The 19949-nt window shown below is 48.4% G+C and overlaps 4 protein-coding genes across 4 annotated transcripts; 3 read left to right on the top strand and 1 right to left on the bottom strand.

Moving 5' to 3' along the window:
* Positions 1–61: 61 nt before the first annotated feature.
* Positions 62–5493, bottom strand: DFJ58DRAFT_854295 (RhoGAP-domain-containing protein). Its single transcript, XM_041393866.1, has 22 exons — positions 5045–5493; positions 4568–4970; positions 4236–4506; positions 4176–4208; positions 4117–4145; positions 4046–4080; positions 3981–4012; positions 3882–3944; positions 3763–3854; positions 3704–3720; positions 3536–3673; positions 2962–3493; positions 2868–2925; positions 2622–2837; positions 2343–2599; positions 2004–2296; positions 1275–1949; positions 1134–1237; positions 969–1082; positions 590–917; positions 480–541; positions 62–426 (listed from the first exon to the last, which is right to left on the bottom strand). Exons 1-22 carry the CDS (start codon positions 5152–5154, stop codon positions 305–307), a joined length of 3984 nt encoding a protein of 1327 aa, XP_041248832.1. The 5' UTR covers positions 5155–5493; the 3' UTR covers positions 62–304.
* A 2374-nt stretch (positions 5494–7867) lies between these two features.
* Positions 7868–10818, top strand: DFJ58DRAFT_765245 (uncharacterized protein). The gene is given in 7 exon segments (XM_041388747.1): positions 7868–8297; positions 8346–8888; positions 8941–9564; positions 9641–9757; positions 9820–10086; positions 10106–10480; positions 10676–10818. The coding sequence occupies 7 exon segments, from the start codon at positions 8124–8126 to the stop codon at positions 10715–10717; spliced, it is 2142 nt and encodes a 713-aa protein (XP_041248831.1). The 5' UTR covers positions 7868–8123; the 3' UTR covers positions 10718–10818.
* Positions 10819–12885: 2067 nt separating this feature from the next.
* Positions 12886–15476, top strand: DFJ58DRAFT_653225 (mitochondrial distribution and morphology protein-domain-containing protein; the record flags this gene model as incomplete). The annotated part of the gene is made up of 9 exons (XM_041381728.1): positions 12886–13550; positions 13602–13654; positions 13707–14105; positions 14157–14485; positions 14537–14955; positions 15005–15077; positions 15132–15141; positions 15197–15225; positions 15276–15476. The coding sequence occupies 9 exons, from the start codon at positions 12886–12888 to the stop codon at positions 15474–15476; spliced, it is 2178 nt and encodes a 725-aa protein (XP_041248830.1).
* Positions 15477–16705: 1229 nt separating this feature from the next.
* DFJ58DRAFT_653252 (general substrate transporter) lies at positions 16706–19436 on the top strand (the record flags this gene model as incomplete). The annotated part of the gene is made up of 18 exons (XM_041381731.1): positions 16706–16839; positions 16897–16933; positions 16999–17016; positions 17065–17142; positions 17197–17234; positions 17302–17320; positions 17374–17455; positions 17507–17653; positions 17764–17948; positions 17998–18306; positions 18423–18447; positions 18503–18573; positions 18626–18794; positions 18842–18898; positions 18948–19029; positions 19079–19179; positions 19231–19259; positions 19311–19436. The coding sequence occupies 18 exons, from the start codon at positions 16706–16708 to the stop codon at positions 19434–19436; spliced, it is 1707 nt and encodes a 568-aa protein (XP_041248829.1).
* Between the last annotated feature and the right edge of the window lie 513 nt (positions 19437–19949).

Genomic DNA, 19949 nt, shown 5'->3' with positions numbered 1-19949 from the left:
GTATCTGACAATAGCAACTAGAACATCCACGCTGTTGCTTGATCGGGTGTGAATTGGACGGTCAGGTGCAACAGTATCTGAATAGCCCGTTGAATTCGAATAAAGTACATACCGATATAAGTGATAAGTTAGGGTGATAACGTCGAAGTGCATCTTGTTCGATCTGTCGCTAAGAAGTATTGAGTAGATACACTACCCGGTGATAAGCAAAGGACAACCATAGAGACGAATGCCATAGTACCCGAGAAAATACGAAGTATACAATAACATACGGAAAAGTCCATCCGGAATAGAATGTGAGAAATCAACGGGATATTTGCGACTGGAAAATGGAGGGTGCGTTATCTACGAGCCATTCAACCATCATGGCCTTGCCAGCCATGTCACTAAACTCAGAACTTGGATCTGAAGAACGCATTAGCGTGGCTAAATTCAAACGTCAGTTTTGAGTTGAAGCAAACACAGGTGAGAGGACGTACGTCCAAAGACCACCCCCAAGTTCCTCGCATTCATGAGATTTTTGTCGCTGTGTTCCAATACACTGTACCGACGTTAGTTAAACGTCCGTGAGTTGCGAGAAAATTCTCACCGGTGTAAATGCAATACAAGCAGGCGTAGAGTGTGATAGTGCTCGCTGGGAAGGCGGTTGATCAAATCCTGCAAGTACTGGGTTTTGAGCCCAGCATCCTTGAGTGAAGTGGCTGAGATAAACTCTCCATGAAGGTCATAAGTCAAAAGAGGGACAGGTAATTGACGGAAATATGTCTTTAAGACGGAAGTGACACTGCAGATATCATTGAACCGATCTTCGTCACGCAGATCGAATGCCCCATAGTCCCCTCGCTCGAATAGTTGCATGATAATTTTCGTTTGCCCAGAACCGCCAGTTTTGCGATAGATACCCTCGTAGTCCAGCGCTGACATCTACGTCAACCAGGTACAGGTTGGCATAGATTATATTTACTTACCGAGAGCCTCCACCGCGTCGATGCATTTCTCCACGATGACAGGAACTCTCCGTTCACCCCGCTTTGAATCCGATTTCACTTGTTCTACAAGATCACGGCCAAACATGGAGGGAGCTAAAGTTTGACTTTAGACTTGAATGTCGGTAAGATGTTCAAATCACTCACGAGGTTGTGTAATCGCATCATCTCGGCGAGGGGGCTGTTGGGAACATGCTACATACACTTGATTCACGCAGCGAGGATGCACGGATATATGGCAGACTGAAGAACTGTTAATAAAGTGGACACGAGAGACCAAGACATGACCTGCCTGAGCATCGGAACTGGGAGCCCCATAGCTTGTCTCCACAATGATCGCACCGCGTAAAGCGGAGTACGCTCGTCTGGTTGAAGGAATGAGCCACTCGACCTTTGCCCTTCTGATCAATTGATGAAAGCGAGGGATCCCGACCTCTAGCCATAGGCCACTTGAACTTTGCGGACTTCAGCGTCGAGGGCATGGAATCTGCTAACTCGGCGCGGCTAGCCTTGTTGAACTTGGCCTCTGACTCCTCAACCAATGTTGTCGTGCTGCGCGCTGCCAAGCCGTTGAGTGATGAAAACATTGATGGGAAGTCAGACTGAGGGTGTTCGTGGTCAAACGATGTACTCTTCTCGCGAACGGAGTTTGCTCTTGATTCGTCCTTTGAGCCAATGACGTCCATAGTAGGTGTTGCTGAACGAGAGGTCTCTATTCGACGCACATACTGAGCACTAAGCTGCGCCAGTTCTTCGTTTCGAGCGTTAAGGACAGTCGTCTCCTCAAGGAATTGTTCGCGGGCAGCTTTCAACTCTGCCACCTCTCTGATGAGAGCCTCGCGCTGCTGGGTGAGAGGAATGAGCTCGTGCTGATACTGCGTCTTGATGTTGTCCAAGCGCATGGTCAAAGACCGGCTCATCTGTGCGGCAGGTATCTCGCCCGAGTTTATAACGCTAGGGCAACTAAAATTCTAAAATGAGTGCTCGGTGACTTCAAAGGAAGTATTGCAACATTACTTCTTTGACGCGCAGAGTTCTTCAAGCTCTGCTAAAGTCATATCTCGCTCCGCTTTCAGATGGGACAGATCGTGCTCCAACAGATCCAGCTTTTTGGCAAGGTCCTGGGAAAGCTGTCGTCGTGTTTCCGACCTATTTGCCTCGCCATTGAGAGCAGTCAACTTTGCAGCTTGACCAGACAGCAAAACACGCAGGCGGGTGACCTCTGCTTCAGCATTCCGTCGAGCAACAAGTTCGCGGTCATGCTCTTTCTGGGCAACGGTAAGACCCTCGATATATTGCTGGCTCGCCCTCTAAGAAGACATTAGAACGAGCGACTCTGAGGTGAATTATGTCTACCTTTGTGCCGTCATACTTGTGCTTGAGCTCTCCGTGTTCTATCCTTCGTTGCTTCATCGACGTAATGATGGTCCAGACGAAGTTCTTGTCCAATTTCAATTGCTGATAGCCATGTTCGCTTGCGTCATCGAGAATCTCATGAAGGCGACGAATCACAAGATCATATGAATCGCTGTTAATAGGCGTTGAAATGGTTGAATCGGGCGAAAGTGACGACGATGCGCGCATTGGGATCCAAAGATGCATTCGAGTCAAGCCTCTCGTGCCTCACTCCATGACTGTGAAGAGAGGGATAATGCGACTCGGAAGAAGAGCGGCCTCTTGACAAGAAGTCGTGAGGCAAGCTTGAAAGCAGGTCTTTCGCCTCAGCATCAAGTAATTGAGAAGAATTCGAGGGATCTCGTTGGTGATCATGCGGCGGTTGGGATGCGGTAGAAATGGTTCGCTCCCGAGGATCTTTAGCTCCGTTGATACGGTCAACACAGGCCGCACTCCCTGAGCTTTGTGACTTTCCATTGGCGTCACTAGCTGCTGCTGGACTAGGTAACGATTCATCCTTGCGAGAATCATCTCCCTCGGCAATCTGATCGAGCGATTTGAGAGATGGCATTCCGCCCACCGACCTCAGAAAGTCTGAGAAGTCCGAGCCTGTCATGGAAAAACGAATAGGAGGAAGAAGGGCGGGCGCGATAAACGTTGCGACCGACGTGCGTTCAACTGGCGAAGATTCGTCCGAGTTAGAATCCATATGTGATACAGCAGATGCATCGGGATCAATGTCCAGCTTGAGCTCATTTGCGCGTGCCTTTGCCCTGTGCTCTTTGGGTGGGACAGGAGGAGCGGGAGCAGTGGGTGAAGGGCTATCGTCTGAGGACTTGCGACTGCCGTCCCCTTCTACGTCTGTGTCTGTACCACTCTCAATCCCATGAGGGACATCCGCTCTATGAGATGGGGACGTTGGAGTAACTACACCCGAGCGATCCGATATTGAGCTACTGGGTGCATTATCTATGCGCAATGTCCTCTCGCTCGGAGGGCCAGAGGGCGACAGACGTCCGTCAACTTGTTGAGTATGCAAGCCGTTGGCCGGGTTTCTCGCATGGTTCTGTGAGTCTGGACGAGTAGAAACTTTCTCCAAATTAGGACTTATCCTACGTAATTGGGTCGTCGGGCGGGTATATTGGGGTGCGGACTGGGGTTGAAGGGGTTCATGCGACATTGAGCGCATACGACTATCGGGTGTCGCTCGCCCATTTTCTAGAGGAACAGGAGCAGGTGATGAAGGAGGAGAATGGTATATGGTCGAGACTGAGGCGTTGTCACGAAGTAGACTGATATTGGATGCCCGGCGAGATGGAAACGAATCGGAAAAGAGTGGCTTGGAGGGTGATGGAGCAACGGGTGAGTCACTACGGTTTACAGGTAACGTCTGCGATCGAATCATCTGTTCTGGCAGAGAAAGTCCAGCTGTAGTAGGAGGCCGGGACAAATTCTTATAATCCAGAGCAAGTCCTGGGTTAATGGACCGCCGTTTCTCACTTCGAGACGTGACATTCGGTACGCCCAGGCTAGGCTGGTCCGAAGAATCCTTCTCCGCGTGCCCTTTCTTTGCGAAGAGGACGTTCAGTGGCCGAACACCGTCATCGTAGCTCTTTCTCCTGGAAAGTGCGCTAGATGGGTCCGCAATCGATGATGGATTTAACAATGTCCCTCCAACTCCATCCTGAGCCTGCAGACTCTCTAAGGGAGTTATAGGAACAGACTGAGACGACACCTGCGGGCTTGACGGACCTGGATCATCAACTATGATCAGTTGAGTATGATCAGCGCCACCGTCGTCGCTGTTGTCAGGGGGTGCGATAGTTACTGCGAATGATTGTGATTGTGCATCACGTGGTGATCGTGAAGAAGCGGGAAGTTTATGCTGGATCGGCCGTGGGCTTGAAGGAAATATCGACGGTTGCGCACCATTCTTGGCTGATGTTTGAGGAGGTTCATCCTGAAGTGGTGATGATTTTCGATTTCGTTCCAGCGCTGACAAGGCGTCCTCTCTGGGTTGATTGAGACTCCTCATGGATGGAGTATCCCGAAAAGTCGTCGCTGAAGGCTTTAAACGCACAGACGAAGACGAAGGGGGTGAAATAGCTTGTTGTCGATCAGACACCTATGGAATAACGTCAAAAAATCGGTCCAGAGCGGTCAACTCCGCTTATGTCTCTACCTACCGCGTTCTCTGCCAAAAATTCTCGCGCCTCTCGTTCTCGTGTTGAAGATGATGCACTTCCCTCAGCAGCCTTCTCCCGTTCGCGCTTCCTCTGTGCATGGCGGCGAATCTTGGCCATGCGTTCGTTATGACAAGTCATGCAATAGATGCCATGACTGGTCTTGGCGAATACTAGTTCGTCAATTCGGTTATGACAAACCTTGCAATTAAAGCAATGTGCGTGGTATGAATCGTCTCCGGTCATGATAGCTTCGTCGAGGATGGGTTGGTGGCAAACATTACAATTGTACGAACAGTTGGCGCATATTGGCGAGCCATCTGAAAGTAGTAGCAAATTCGTGTCAGCAGTCACCTGTTGATGGCATTTCGCGCATTTAAAGCAGTCGACGTGAAAAAATGACTGTCTAAATACGCGATGAGTGATCCGCAGCGCAAGTACAGTTAAAACGCGTATCAATAATAATAGTTGTTAGCTCACCCAAACGCGACAACCAAACCTCCATTCTCGTTCACGGCATACTGCTTGCAGCCCGGACAGAGTCTGTCCTCGAGGGAGGTGATTGAATTCAGGGCGACCTGTTGAGACATGGAAGTTGGGTTCCTCGGTCAACAATCGTGCAGCGTAAATGAGAATGATTGGGATGTCTTGTTCGGATTCAAGATGGAGAAATGACAGAAGGGTGCGAGCAGCGGGGGTATGGAATTTGAGCCAGCTCACGTAGGACGTGTATTGTTGAACGAAGGAGTGTTGGCTATGTGTCAAGTGCCCGATTAGTGATGGTGACCGGGTTTGATGGCGGGCACGATGACGAGGTATAAAGGCTAGGGTATTTGGTCGCGGTGAGTGCTGTCACCGTCCTAGATAGCCAGTTCCAAGTAGTCGAATAAATGTTTTTTATGTAAAACAAGATAACCAATTGATGTTGGGAATATATTTTATCCCACGCTTTCTCATGTTCAACGTCGACCTTTTAGATCAACTTTGAGTTTCACAAGTGATTAGATTCAAACGCTACGTTTCAATTCTCCCCTTGCAATGACCTGTGTACTAGTAACAGCATATTGTGCTCTCAGCAATGTCGTAGGTGCTATCAAAGTACATAGCCTTGGTAATTAATTATAATCAGGGGGTCACCACTAATTCTCAGAGAAGTTACTCAGTCGCATACATGAGATAGTTTGAAACTTCCTGAACTTTCGAAGTTCGTTGGTTGGATACCAGGATCATTATCCAGTTCCACCCGGAACTGCGTCAAGATTAATTGCCCAGTCAAATGAAGCCAAATGGCGACAGATGCGGTGACTCCGGCCCACTGGAGGCCTGTCAGGGCCTGTCATGGTCAGGCAGCCGCAGTACTGCATTCTCTCCCTAGGCTAGCCTCGAGGTCAAATGTGTGTAAGATTTCCCGTTGTCTTGACAGGTTGTGCGCGCCCGCTAAAATATAAATGCTGATGCTCAGCGGCGCCCGTCGATGATGGGGCGTGTCCAAGAAGGGGTTGTGTCCAAGAAGCTGACTGAGTATTTTGTGCGGAGGGAGAAACACACAAATTCAAATTGAATTTAAATAGCTGATTCATAATCACATGCCTTTTCGGTCGTTGATGGTAACTGTATTCACAGCACCTTGGTCCGTGCGCGACTAATTTTGTATATAAGGGGCTCACTTGGGAACTGGTTCCCCATCTCTTGTGCTCGGGCATGTACTGTCGCCAGTGAGGTCTTTACCGAGGCACAGTCTTTTGCTGATTGCAAATTACACATCCGAACCCGTCTGTTAGCTTCGGCTTCCAGCAATTTTTGGAACACACTCTTATTTCAGGCTTTGAGCTTGAATTGATATACCTGGGCATAATATTATGTAGCACAATATATTTGAATTTATATTCAATTGACGCTATTTTTGCAAGATGGAATGTTCTACAGCATTTGAAATTGCTTTCATTTCCTCGGGCTTAGCCACTATTCGGTAATTGATTAATCGATCAATGGGCAGTCTCGGCCCCTCCCTCCAGCCGCAGAATAAAGCAACATGTCAAAGAATATTAGTGCGAAAACACAAGTATGGACCAATTACATCGTATAACTCGATTTATCGGTCTAGCGGAATCAAAATGCGGCGTTGTAATAGAAATGTGGGTTTACATCCATCGATGATCCAACCATCTCAGACACCACTTCCTCGAACGAAGTTGATGCATGTCAGGTGAATCGATAATCATCACCCCTTGTTTGCAACCAGTGTAGGAAATGGCTCAGGTAGGCCATAGTTACCAATGGCTTCTCGAATCTAAGTTGGCAGTGGGCACGCAAGGCTATATCCCACATCAATCAATCATCAAGGTTGGGTGACGTACACATATCAGTTGGCTTTTCTTATGAGCAGGACTATAAGCCGCGGCGCTGGCCGCCGATCCGAATGAAGGAGAAGATGTATAGTCAACATCTATGATTCGAATGCCTAAAAAGTTAAGGCTGACTGTTTTAAAGACGTGGCAACATTTCCCTTGCCAGACTACCGTAGATAGGATTGATACAATGCTGATAGCTGGGATACAAGAGGGTGTGCGAGAGGGGGGCCCCACTGAGCGTACGAGGTAGTATGATTGCAAGCGAATTCTCTGCGGGCAAGGATGGCGTTAGATCACCCGCCCAGAGTCTTGCGAAGACATCATGCACTTGCGCTGACCTGCACGTTGCAGGTGAGCATATGTTCCGACTCCTAAGCATGATTCGAAGTTCTCAAACTTTGATAGTCGACCGTCATGAGCCTCGCGCGTGACCGACACGTGCACAGGAGTGCTGACGTTTTCCTACTAAAACTAGAAACGACGATCCAGGATGGGTGGGTGGGCGACTCGTCCTCGAAGCAATCGCAGATAGGCTGGCCCTTCGATCTCGAAAGCAGACATGCGTATCAAGCTTCTTGGCGCACCGGAGTAGCTCCATATAGACTTTGGAACTTGATTGTCACTGTCAGTCGACTGTCAGTAACGTTATGGCTATCAGTTCACAAGCCTTCGGTACGGCGTAGTACGGCGTGCTCACGAAAAAAAAAACGGTAGAGGCGAAATCATTAGGATTCAGATGTCATCGAAGTAGACTTGAATGCTCCGTGGGGTTCATTTTGATCAGGCTGTGATGCACTTCATGGCACACAGCTAATATACTCACTGCGCCAGTAGTGCTGTACTAAGCCTGTCACTGTTTGACGGGTGGAGCTACGGTTCATGGATAAGACCGATTTCCATTTTGAGAACCAAGGAAAACGGGTATCGTGAAATGACAACACCGACGGAAGCAGTTCAGTCTGCTTCTGCTCTTGTTTCTCTAGGTTTCTCCCTCTCTCGTTCTTTACATTCTCCATCAAGGCACTCAGCAAGGATCGGCGCTCATATTTTTATTGCTACCATCGACAACGTTGTTCTGCAGCAAGCTGCAAGGCTTCTAGCCCGCCGCCACCTGGACGTGTCTTCCCTGTGCTACCCACGTTCAGAGCATTCCCTGAAGCCTGTCAAGGATAAACTGAACCTGTGCCGCTGACTACCACATCGTCATCATGCCTCTTCCAAGCGGCACACCGCTGTCTCTCCAAGGCCATTCTCGCCCTGGAGATACTGTCCAGACCAAGCCTAAGCACGCTATGATCGTCCGTATGTCAGCCGAGACATTAGAAGCTCTGGAAGACTTGTCTAGCAACCCTGTGATGAATTTCGAGTTTGGCGATAGTCCAGTCAGTTCAAGTGCTTACGACTCAGCCACATCTAACATTCAATCTCAGGGCATTTACATCGGGGAGACATTCTTTCCAATGCGTCCTCTGAAAGAGAGTACTCCGCACGAAATCTATCTCAGGACGTCCTCTGCAGCCAAGCCAAATGCTCCGTTGAAGCTCTATGCCAATGTCATGGGAAAATTCATCGTTGATCGACAACTTGGCGAGAAAGTCACTGATAAAGTACGGCAGCAAACCATCGAGGCGAAGAAGCAACATTCCGAGCGCCAAACCATCATGCTCGATGCGCCGCTTATGTCTGCGGCAGGCACGAAGAACCTGAAGCGGAAAGCACCGGGTTCAGGAACGGTAGTAAGGAAAAGCGCACAACGCGACACTCTCCGTACCCCTGCTGCATCTACTCCTGTTACACGCAAAATCTCTCCGATACCACAGGCCGCTTCATCAAAGGCGAATGCGGATATTCGCAGGCGTCTTATCCACTTCCTTGCAGTTGAGCCTCGCGAAACAGACCTGGCGGTAAGCAGGGTTTGCGGGAATAACTGTGATGACACTGCAAAGGCTAATCTACTTAGTATCTTAGAGGAGGTGGGTATGCATCACTCTACTTTGACTCTTTCACTCAATCGTGAATGTACAGGTCGCTGAGCAAGCCCTAGCCCGGAGAGGTGACAACTCTCCTCGGAAATGGGCTCTCAAAAATCGTACATGGCTTGAAGTACGTCCATACGAATGGGAGATGTACAAACAGTCAGAGCGGACCAACGTCGCTCGACAAGGCAGGGTCGTGCTCAGTTCCCTCAGGATACCCGAGTCTGACTCTGTATGGGATCATTTTCGCTTTCGAAACGTTGCACCTCCCACTGGAGCTGCTCCGCATCCAACCCACGGAGGTAAGACTATCACCGGCCCACCTGCGGGTCTTCTCAAGCCGAAGCCCGAACCAAAACGACCTGCTATATCCAAAGATCTCAAGCAGAAAGTGAAGGCAGATTCTTCTCGAATGAAGGGTGATATACAGATGAAAGACGAGAGTGCGCGGCAGAGGGGTGACATACAGATGAAGGACGAGACCGTTAAGCTCCCTAGGGTGGCCGCCATTAAGCGCGAAGAAGCCAGTCCATCACCCAGTAGCAGTACCAGCACTAGCTCGAAGGCGGCGGCGTCCAGACGATTACCGGGCTCTGGATACGTTGCCAAGAAGTCCCCTCAGCCTTCTCCTGCCGTTGAGACGGCATCTCGCGAAGCTGCAGGTTCAGCCGATGTTCGTCCTCAACGACCGCTGCCCCCGCTTACCTCCCAAACCTGTACCGGCGCCCCCGCCGCCACTCTCAAGTCAGGAGAAGGCGCCTATCACTTCGATGCCAATGAAGATGACGAAGAAGATGCTTCCACCCGAGGAGTCCGATAGAGAGCGCGAGAGACATAGAGACAAAGATAGACCGCCAAAGGATAGAGTTACCACTGGTGATGAAGCGGAAGAGCGCCAGCCCATGATGTAGGAGATGCACATGACGAGGAGGGGCTCAAGGCAAACTCGTTCAAGAAGCGCAAAACGGAAGAGGGTCCATCACCTGCTGCACCTTCGTCTTCATTAAAAGGTCGAGACTTGTCTCTCCCAAAGAAGCCGGTCGAAGCCACATCTCCTGTACCACCTCCGCCGAAGAAGATCAAGAAAGAGCATTCTCCGCTTCCACTTCCACTGCCTCGCACCGCCTTACCGACGCAGCCACCACCCCTAAACTCACCTTCCAAAATAGATCAAAGGACCGAAACCCAACGGAGCGTCAAAAGCCAGACGAAAGTCACCAATATATACCTCTTCGGATGAAGGAGAGATACCAGAGCCGCCACGGAAGCCCGCTCAGGATCCTTCCGCGAATACTGATCGCTCAAAGGGCAAGGAGGGACGTGCCCGCCCCCGATCATCATACCCATTACCCCCTGATCGTAACGGACTACGTTCGCGATACCAGTCCAAGTACGGAAATTACCTGGGTACATATTCCCAGATCGTTGCACAGAAGCGGAAGATCGAGGCCATCTTAAACGGAGAATCGGAAGCGGAAGGAGAAATCATGGATCCGGAGGAGCTGAAGAGGCTCAGTGCCGAGCACAAGAACCAGAAAGAGGAGTTGGAGTCCATTCAGGAGAAGTGGATGAACGGGTCTGTATCGGAAGTAAGATGGATCACATCGCGACTTGTAAACTTCTTCAGGCACTTAAGGCGGACATGACCTACTCACCAAGACCATTAGTATCCACGCCAAAATTTTCTTGTTGTACATCGCTTTCATATATTTTTCGTTAATTGTTTCAATGTTCGACTGTGCTGTCGCCTTATGGAAGTTATGCATGTATACGCTGATACATAGACTAATTACGACTGTTGCCTAATTTTCGGCTTGAATAAGTAATGTTCAATGCCCCTCTATATCGGCGTTCGATTAGCTAGGAAATACGCATTAAAGAATCGGTCTCAATTCGCCCCCATGAAGGGCGAAAAGTTCCGAACAGGCCATGTAAAACACGCTGAATTGAGAACGAGTTAACTGTAGATGGTGAACAATCATCACCTATAGAAGGCTTCGCGGCCCCCATCCATATAGAGGCCTTTTGAAACTGCGTCTTCCTCGAGTTCTTTGATGGGCCAGCTTTGGCATTACGACCCTGTGTCCCGACCCACGCTTCATGTGTACGGGAGCAATTTGGGCCGTTAATGTACCGGCTTCTGACGAGGCCAGATCTGGATTCTGAGTGGAAGTATGCCTGAAAGGATGCAGAATATTCATTGAGCTCGGCAGAATTATTGAGAACACGCACGAGAAGGTCGAGAAGGCAAGGTTCAGTACGTAAAGGGGCACTTCAAAGGTGAGCACCCTGCCGGTGAAGAACGTATGAGCTATCCATGTGCATACAACCGACTCCAAGAGAAACAGATTTTGACTCTGTTGTGGCAACCGGTTAGCTAGGACCAGTTAGATGGACCTCCGAGGAAACCATCCATGAGTTAGTGTCAAGAAAAACTTGTCATCAAACAGGTTTTGAACCTGCGCAGTCCAAGAGAAACAGATTTTGATTCCGTTATGGTGACCACTTGGCTAAAGCCAGCTGAGATAAGCGCCCGAGAAAACCATTCATGAGCGGATGTCAAGGTGTGTTCCGATAGAAAAACAACCTTGCCGTCAGCAGGTTTCGAACCTGCACAATCCAAGAGAAACAGATTTTGACTCTGGTAACCACTTGGCTAAAGCCAGTGAAGATGAACTTCCGAGGGACTGTCCATGAGTGAATCTTCAAGGCGTGTTCTGATCCTTTTTGTGATGCAGCAGGTTCGACAGATTTTGATTCTCCTGGCTAACACCACTTAAGATGGACCCCCAAGGAAACCATCCTTAAGTGAATCTTCAAAGCGTGTTCCAATCAAAAAAGACTTGTCGTCGGCAGGTTTCGAAACGAAGTCGAGACGAACCTCCAAGGAAACCATCAATGAGCAAATCTTCAAGGCGTGTTCTGTTAGAACAAAACCTTGTTGTCGGCAGTTTCGAACGTGCGCTGGCACAGTCCAAGAGACAGATTTAGATTCTGTTGTGGTAATCACTTTGGCCAAGACGAAGTTGAGATGCTCCTCTGAGGAAACCGTCCATGAGTGAATCTTCAAGGCGTGTTGCGACAGAAAAATAACTTGTCATTGGGCAGGTTTTGAACCTGCACAGTTCAAGAGAAACAGATTTTGATTCTGTCGTGGTAACCACCCAGCTAAGACCAGTTAAGATGAACATCCGGCCATGAGTGAATATCAAAGGTGTGTTAACGTTCCTAGACAGAAATACCTTGTGGTCCCGCCGCAGTCCAAGAGAAATGGATTTAGATTCTGTTGTAGTGAACACTTTGGCCAGGATGGGGACTCTAGTGATGCACGAGCAACACCAGAGCCAAGTCTTGTGCCGAATCAGCATCCAAAAATCGATGCGCAACCCTTGGCCATGTCATCCTTCATCCTCTCCGAGTCCATCACGCATTTCCTCAGCGTGCAGATCGCTTACGCTTCCCACATTGAGATGAATCTCCGAACAACTGTCCGTGAGTACTAGTGAATGTCAAGGTGGGATACTAACTTGAAGAAGCAAAGTCGTTCGTCCGCAGGTTTCGAATCTGCAATGCGCACCACCCAATTAGAGAGCAGATTTCTAGTGCCAGTTGGTTATGAGTCTTGACTACCCAAGTCTTAAGATAGACCGTGAAGGATCTATTCATGAGTGAACGTTTGGTAAAAGGAAATGATTGTTGAGCAGTTTTCGGACCTGCAACAAATTTATCATTTCTATCCTGTCACGCTTACCACTTGGCTAAGACCGGTTAAGATGAACGTCTACGAGTCAAGGACTCAAGGAACATCATGAATTGACAGTAGAATCATATATAGGATTGACAGTCATTTGCGAACGCAAGATAAAATAAAAAGACTAGTTTAACTTTTCGATGTGAACAGAAGTCAGCAGCCGTGAGAAACACCTTCCTATAATGCGTTTGTCTAGATTTTCCTTTTGGCTCCTCCACCGTGAACATGTGCGCATTGCGCAACATGACTGCACCACCATCCTTTGCATTCAGGACTCTCGGAGTCCACTTTAACAAACGCACAAATACAAGCTTGCTACTGCATACACGCCGTGGATCTCTTCACTCCGATGTTGATCGCTACAACACTATCCGCCTGTTTTTTGAGCGGCAGCTTGCAACAAATAGTTCTACGCCAGTGACGCCACTGCCGGCCCGCAGGAGATCCACGTTCCACACGATATTCACTCCAAGTTCTTCTAGGTCATTTACTGGACGTGACTTCCGGGAACTGGGGTCGCGGTCGGGCCATAACCATTCGAGCAAGGACGACAGAGGTAGCATACACGAGAGCGACCACTCTCGCCAGGAGAGCAAAGCACAGTTCCCCGGCTCTGCCAGCTCTGTACGAAACGATTCAGAACAAGATACAGGTGTCCATCTCCCCCCTCCACCATTAAATCTCGACAATTATCCCCGTCTGTACCGCAGATTAGCTCTATCTCTTTCTCACCTTCACCGCCCCACACGAGATGACTTCCTGAAAGTAGCCAATGGTTTTTGGCAACGTCTACGGATCCGCTTTAAGTGGTTTACTATACGTTCTTTTCGGAGATTTAATGCAGATGATATCTCCGCTTTCATAACATGGTTCCTAATGAGCCAAACTCTGTGGATATTGGTCGGAACGTGAGTTGAAAATATCTGGTCTGAAAATCTGATGTGACTTATCCTGTTCAGAACAACATTCTTCTCCGTGGTTTTTGCCACCGCTAATAGTCTGCAATTGCAAGGTATGTGTCGCCCCTACGCAATCATATGCACGTCTCTCACTAGACATTGCAGAATATGTAGCACGCGCCATAAGCAACTACCTCACCAGTGAGACTGGCGTCACAGTCATATTCGAATCTGCTATCGTTCCTAAATGGAAGGACTCTCGCATCTCCTTCAAAAATGTATACGTCTCCCGCAGATCATCGTCCACCAGCCGTCCAGCAGCGCCAAAAAAGCACATTGGACATAAAGCGGCCGTTGGATATGATGTCAGCAGCCATCCCGCATACAACTATTTTGTGGATGACGAAGAAGAAGTAGTCGAGAGTCACACCGAGGATGATGTCAACTATTCCATGTTTGACCTCAACGTAGACTCCATAGATGTCACTTTATCGCTCCAACACTGGCTGAATGGCAAGGGCCTTGTGGAGGATGCTGTGATCAAAGGCGTTCGCGGAGTGCTAGGTGAGCATCTTTGTCCGTCGAACATCAGATTGAACTGAGGTCTGCAAACAGACCGTCGCTCTGTTTTCTGGGACCCAGAAAATCCACTTGACCCTGCTGCATTCCGTCATGTTGGTCACCAAGGCGACTTTGAGATAAATTCTCTGCAGCTCGAGGACGTCCTTGTGACCGTGTATCAACCGGGCGATTTTAGGCCTTATACCGCTTCGATTTTTCGTGCAGACATAAGAACTTTCCGGAAGCAATGGCTCTTCTACGACTTTTTGCGTGCGGAAAACGTTGTAGGGCAGTTTGATAACTGCCTGTTCAGTCTGCACAAACCTCAAAGCATCGGCCGAACTACTGAACAGGATCTCAAGGATGGCAAATGGTCGCGGATGGTAATGTGGATTGACCCCTATCTCTGGTCAGTTCTGACAAGTTAATTATAGTCTAGGATCCGCATTGATGGCGTCAATATTGATCACATGCAAAATTCCACGACATTGGAAGGCGGTCCCTTGTCGTGGATAACATCTGGCAAAGTTGATGCAGTGCTAGATATAAAATTCCCCAGGGATGCAGAAGACGAATTTGCGTTGAATGCCATTCTCGGTGAGCTCGCAGATGCCATCACCACGGCGGCTACCGCTTCTCTACCCGTTGAGAGGATACCGGGGCAGCGAGAGCTCGCGAAACCACCTCTTACTGCACCTACGACCGATAACGAGAGAGAAGCCGATGATAGTCCTAAGGTCGTCATCGACATAGATTTGCGATTTAGGGATCTCAAGGCTGCTGTTCCACTATTCACGTCGGATCTCTCATATGTCAACAGCGCACTAATAAGACCTATAGTGGCATTCATGAAGTGAGCGAAACATTCTATCTGCGCTTGATCGTGTCATTGATTTGTCCAGCGCACATCATACCTTGGTTCCTATTCATTGCAGAGTGGTTAAAGATTTGAGTGATTATGACGGTGCATGGACCGTGAGTATCTTTCTGGAGTCTTCGCAATTCCGCTCATGCTAATAGACATTATAGATGTGGGAGAGTATGTTGTATTACTCATGTAATAACCTACCACCGCTAATTATCTCCTATTGTAGCTGGCCTCATGGATGAAATTTCACAGAAGGTAGAAATAATTCGATTACCAATCAAAGCGATCTGATCGGCTTGCTTTAGATATACGATGCGCTCGCTTATCACGTCTCCCAAGTCAACTTGAACAGGCGAGTGAAAGCAGTCAGCATGTGGTCATTACAGATGACTGCCAGCGCTGTACTGTCTGCGCTGAGGAACCTAGTGGATCCAGTATCCATGCAGGTTCGGGATCTGTACTACGTGAATGGCGTTCCATATGACGCCTTGATTCCTGGACCGTAGACTGGTAAATGTTTTGCAGTTATCGACAAAACTAGCTTTTCAGCTCATTCCACACGGCGCCTCTATCTGTCAAACAGGGATTCTACGAGACATGTTCGTAAATACGGTTTGGCGGTTCTATCCTCAGTCGTGTTTTCCAACTTTCCAATTGAGAGAACTTCTAACATGGGAGTCACAGAGAATTGCGGTTCGCATAACAATATTGATTTGATTCCCATCTCGTTTGCAGCGATGCTAACGGCCGCTTCTACTACAATTCGACCGAGCTTTCAAAGGCCTTGGAATGTAACTCGATGGTAGCATATTACGGGCAGAATTATTCGACCATCTCTGCCAGTGGAAATGAGCGGAAATGCCAATGAACAGAATTGACCAGTGGTTGGAGATGGCGGGGAGAAATTGATAGAAACGACATTCCCTGCCAATGTCCACGATATACGCATGTCGATCACTCCTACGACTCATCAACAGATTTTGGCACAAGTGCTTCCTCTGGCAAAGTTTTGCATCAAGCTAGCATCGGCAAGTTGACTTTGCCATGCGCCCATATTAGAGACTGTTAGTTAGTAGCCAGGTCCTTGTTGTGTGGCAAAGATTTGCCATCTTCACAAGCGTTCTATCCAGAGACCGCGTTGGTGGCGTTTCACGGACGTAATGGCATGGACACTGAGGCCTGAGGCTTTTCTTCACAAACAGAAATCCTCGATTGGAAAAGAGGAAGCTATCATGCGGGATGAGCGCTAGCCAGTACTGCATCGTTACGTGGCGGCGTGAGGCGTCCCCCTGGGTCCCCAGGTTCGTGCCACTCCTGCTAGCATCGTGACAACTATCGGTACCAATGTTCATCACTCCTCAGCTTCTGCAAATTGCCAATTATCCACGATTTCTCCATTTATCCCGACGATGTGTTGGCACCGTTGTCCAAGACCATTAATGTCTGTTAGATGACTTGTTCATCTGACATATGGATCAGGGATCTCGCTGAGTCCCTTGGGCACCCGCGGAGCGGCTTCTCTCGCGGTTTCTTCCTCCCCTGCGCATAACGGACCGAAGTTATGGATGAATGAGGTGGAGGACATGGTGGAGTTTCCTCGTTGGTAATTGATCAAATCAACAGGCTGCAACCGAATACTCATTACACCGTGCTTAAGCTATAAAGCGTATCATGTTCTAAACCTGATTATCAGTCCCCCCCCCCTCCTTGCAATACATCTTCCAAGTGGGAGAACATGCCTCAATTACTGCGTTCAAATCTGACCGAGTCCAAGGAAGAGGTTGGGAACAGCAGTATTGTCTCTGACTTGGCCCTCGTTGGACCCGAAGGTCGCGTTGGATTCAGAGGTCTTTTTGAAAATAAATTTCTGTGAGTGGTTTTTGGAGATGGCATGGATTCAAACGATGGGATGTATTTATGGCGCAGACTTGGTATATCGTTATTCTCGACTCTCGGAGGATTCGTAAGTTTTTGTCACAGTATAGATGACCATCAGTAACATCGTGTCTTGTCGCATATATACAACAGCTCTGTGGTTACGGCCTGGTGAGTTGGGCAATGTCCTCACATGATACTAGTCTAACTGTGTATCAGGGAGTCCTCAGCAATGTGCTCACTATCGAGTCTTTTGGAGCGACGTTCCCAGAGATCTACATGAATCCAAAGCTGCAGGTAAGGGTAATATTCCAATAGATTTCGGCCCCGTCAGAGTAAAACTACCTTTAGGGATGGTTAGTCTCCACGTTTGTGCTAGGCAAGTCAACGTAGCATGTCGCAAGCGTATGCCAGTTGATGTACGTCCGCAGCTGCCTCGTTTGGAGCTAACGTGAGCGGCCCTGTCTGTGATAAAGTGAGATCTATTATTGGGCGAGACAGGACAAATTATGATCGACTACGACCCAGGTCGGGAGAAAGATTGGTATAATATGCGGTGCTGTGATCTTTCTTATCGGTAGTTCACTCCAAGCAGGTGCCACGTCTCCCGGTAAGTTCTATTCGTCACACTTCTCGGCTTAGCTGGAGATCATTTTGCTAGCTTACCTGTTCGCTGGTCGCACTGTTGCTGGTTTGGCAATCGGTTCTCTGACGCATGTCGTCCCAATGTATCTCGCTGAGATATCCAGTGCCAAAATTCGTGGATCTTTGATTTCTCTGCAACAACTCGCCATCACATTTGGGGTGAGTGAAACAACCAATACTGAGGTTACGCATCTGACACCACAAAATGTAGATTCTTGTTAGTTGTGCGTGGCATTCTGCTTTCATATATTCATATGTGCTCATTACTCGAAGACTGGATTGCGTATGGCACGTCACGTATAGGGGGAACCCGATGTGCCCCGGGAATACCGTACACTGGAGTGCTTCCGAATGGCATGCTTGCGTTCAATCCTTACACCGATGCTCCTGGCGGTTGCACTGGTCAAACACAAGCGTCATGGAGAGTTCCGTTTGCGTTCCAAATATTACCTGCCTTGGTGTGTTGGTTATATTTTCTGCCTCCCCCTCATACTTATGGAAGTACAGTGTCTTGCCATTGGCATGCTCTTCATGCCATACTCGCCTCGTTGGCTCGTTGAGCAAGGCCGTGAAGAGGAGGCTCTGGAGACCCTGTCGCGCCTTCGACGAAAGCCCACTGAAAACTGTTCGGTTCGCACTGAATTCCTGGAGATCATGACTGAAGCTCGTTTTGGGAGAGAGGTCATGAAGGCGGCATATCCTAATGCGGGGCCAGCCAGACGGACAATCAATAAATACTTGGTATTGATGTCTAGCAGGCCAAAGTCCAAGCGTATATTTGTCGGATTCCTTATCATGTCGTCCCAACAAAATATGGTGGGTTTCAAATTACAATCTTTTCTTATCATGTAATGAGGTATTGTGGTTTGCCAGGGGACGAATGTAAGTCGTGGTTCATCCTTCTGGAACTAACGTCGCTTACTTCGCTTAAGGCTCTCATCGCTTTATTGCCTATGAGTGAGTCTTACGAAAGATCTTAACTGTTAAGTTCAGAGTTGACTCTCTTCCACAGTTTTTCACCAACTGGGCCTTGACCCTAATACTACCTCCGTGATTGCTACTGGGGTTTCTGGAATTGTTAACGTGAGTCCAATTATAGATAACGTCACGTATAAGCCTCCTAATTTGTTCCAAGATGCTCGCTACTTTACCTGCTATTGCTCTCGTCGATAGCGTGGGCAGGCGACCTGTGTTTATATCTGGTGCCGCCGGTTGTCTGATTTGTCTGACAATCGCGAGTACTATCATAACCGTGTACGGCAAGGATTGGCCAGCACATGTAGTAGCGGCTCGTATTGTCATTGGTAGGTGTGCTGTAATTACCTGTAGAACATGTTGAACTGTCTTATAGTCTTCGCGTTTCTCTACGACGTTATATACTCTTACTCATGGGCTCCGATGGGATGGGGTACGTGGCTCGTAATTTGCTTCCTTCGAGGATTTAATACCTTGGCCAGTCGTCACCAGCGAGATATTCCCGTTGCACCTCCGGTCCATCGGTATGTCCATCATCACATCGACCATGTGGTCAATGATCTTGTGCGATTTTATTATCTTCTTCCGTCTATCTAGTATTGACATGCTCTAGTATGGCTGGAATCTTTTCGCTGATGACGATGGGTTCAAGTGTAAGTGGAATAGCGTACTATGTATTTGTCGCGCTTTCTCTTGGCGCGTTACTCTCAGCTAGTATGTTAAATCCCCACATTGTGTCAAAATTATGTTTAGCTCGCTTTCCAGTATTCTTTATCCCAGAAACCAAGGGTCTGGTAAGTTTTTTTACACATGCCCTGTCGAACATGGCTGACGATGTCACACAGACCTTGGAAGAAACGGACCCTGTGTTTCGTGATAATGCTACTGACAGTCAGCGAGAACACAAGGAGGGTATTCGTCAGGAACTTGGTCTGCCCAACCGGGCTCTTTTGAATGAAAATTCTGGCTGACCCAGGTCATTATTTCCCCATGAATCGATTCATCTATCATGTATATTATGAACTCCTTTTGTCTTTTTCTATCCTCGACTTCATTACCTCCGCATGTTCTTTTCACGGCATCGTCGGTATCGAGAACGTCACACCGTACTAAGCCCTAGACAAGTAACGCTTATGAAGACGGATGATTTCGCGCTGTGTGGAGCGAGCTCCGCTTCCGCTCTCTTTGACGTTAGACTCCTATCCGTGAATTTAAACTATACGTGCGTAAGTGATATCCTTACTTCCGCCCTCTTTATTTGTGCAGTCCCAGAAACCAGATGGCCGAAAGCCGTTCGATTTACAAGACTCTATATTGTTCAGACGGTGTATGTAACATGTTATGTCTCTCCACGCTCCAACCGGGTCCTGAGAATTGGTTAGTACGGTAGGCTGAACCTCGTCTATTCCTGTCCTTTCTGACTCGCAAAATAAAATAATGCTCCAGGTCTGACAGTCCTCGCGACGTTATATAACTCATCGGAG

Source organism: Suillus subalutaceus (genome assembly GCF_016647625.1).
Source record: "Suillus subalutaceus strain FC151 chromosome Unknown DFJ58scaffold_11, whole genome shotgun sequence".
Classification (NCBI taxonomy): Eukaryota; Fungi; Basidiomycota; class Agaricomycetes; order Boletales; family Suillaceae; genus Suillus; species Suillus subalutaceus.
Note: the sequence above shows the minus strand (reverse complement) of the source record. Positions and strands in the feature narration are given on the sequence as shown.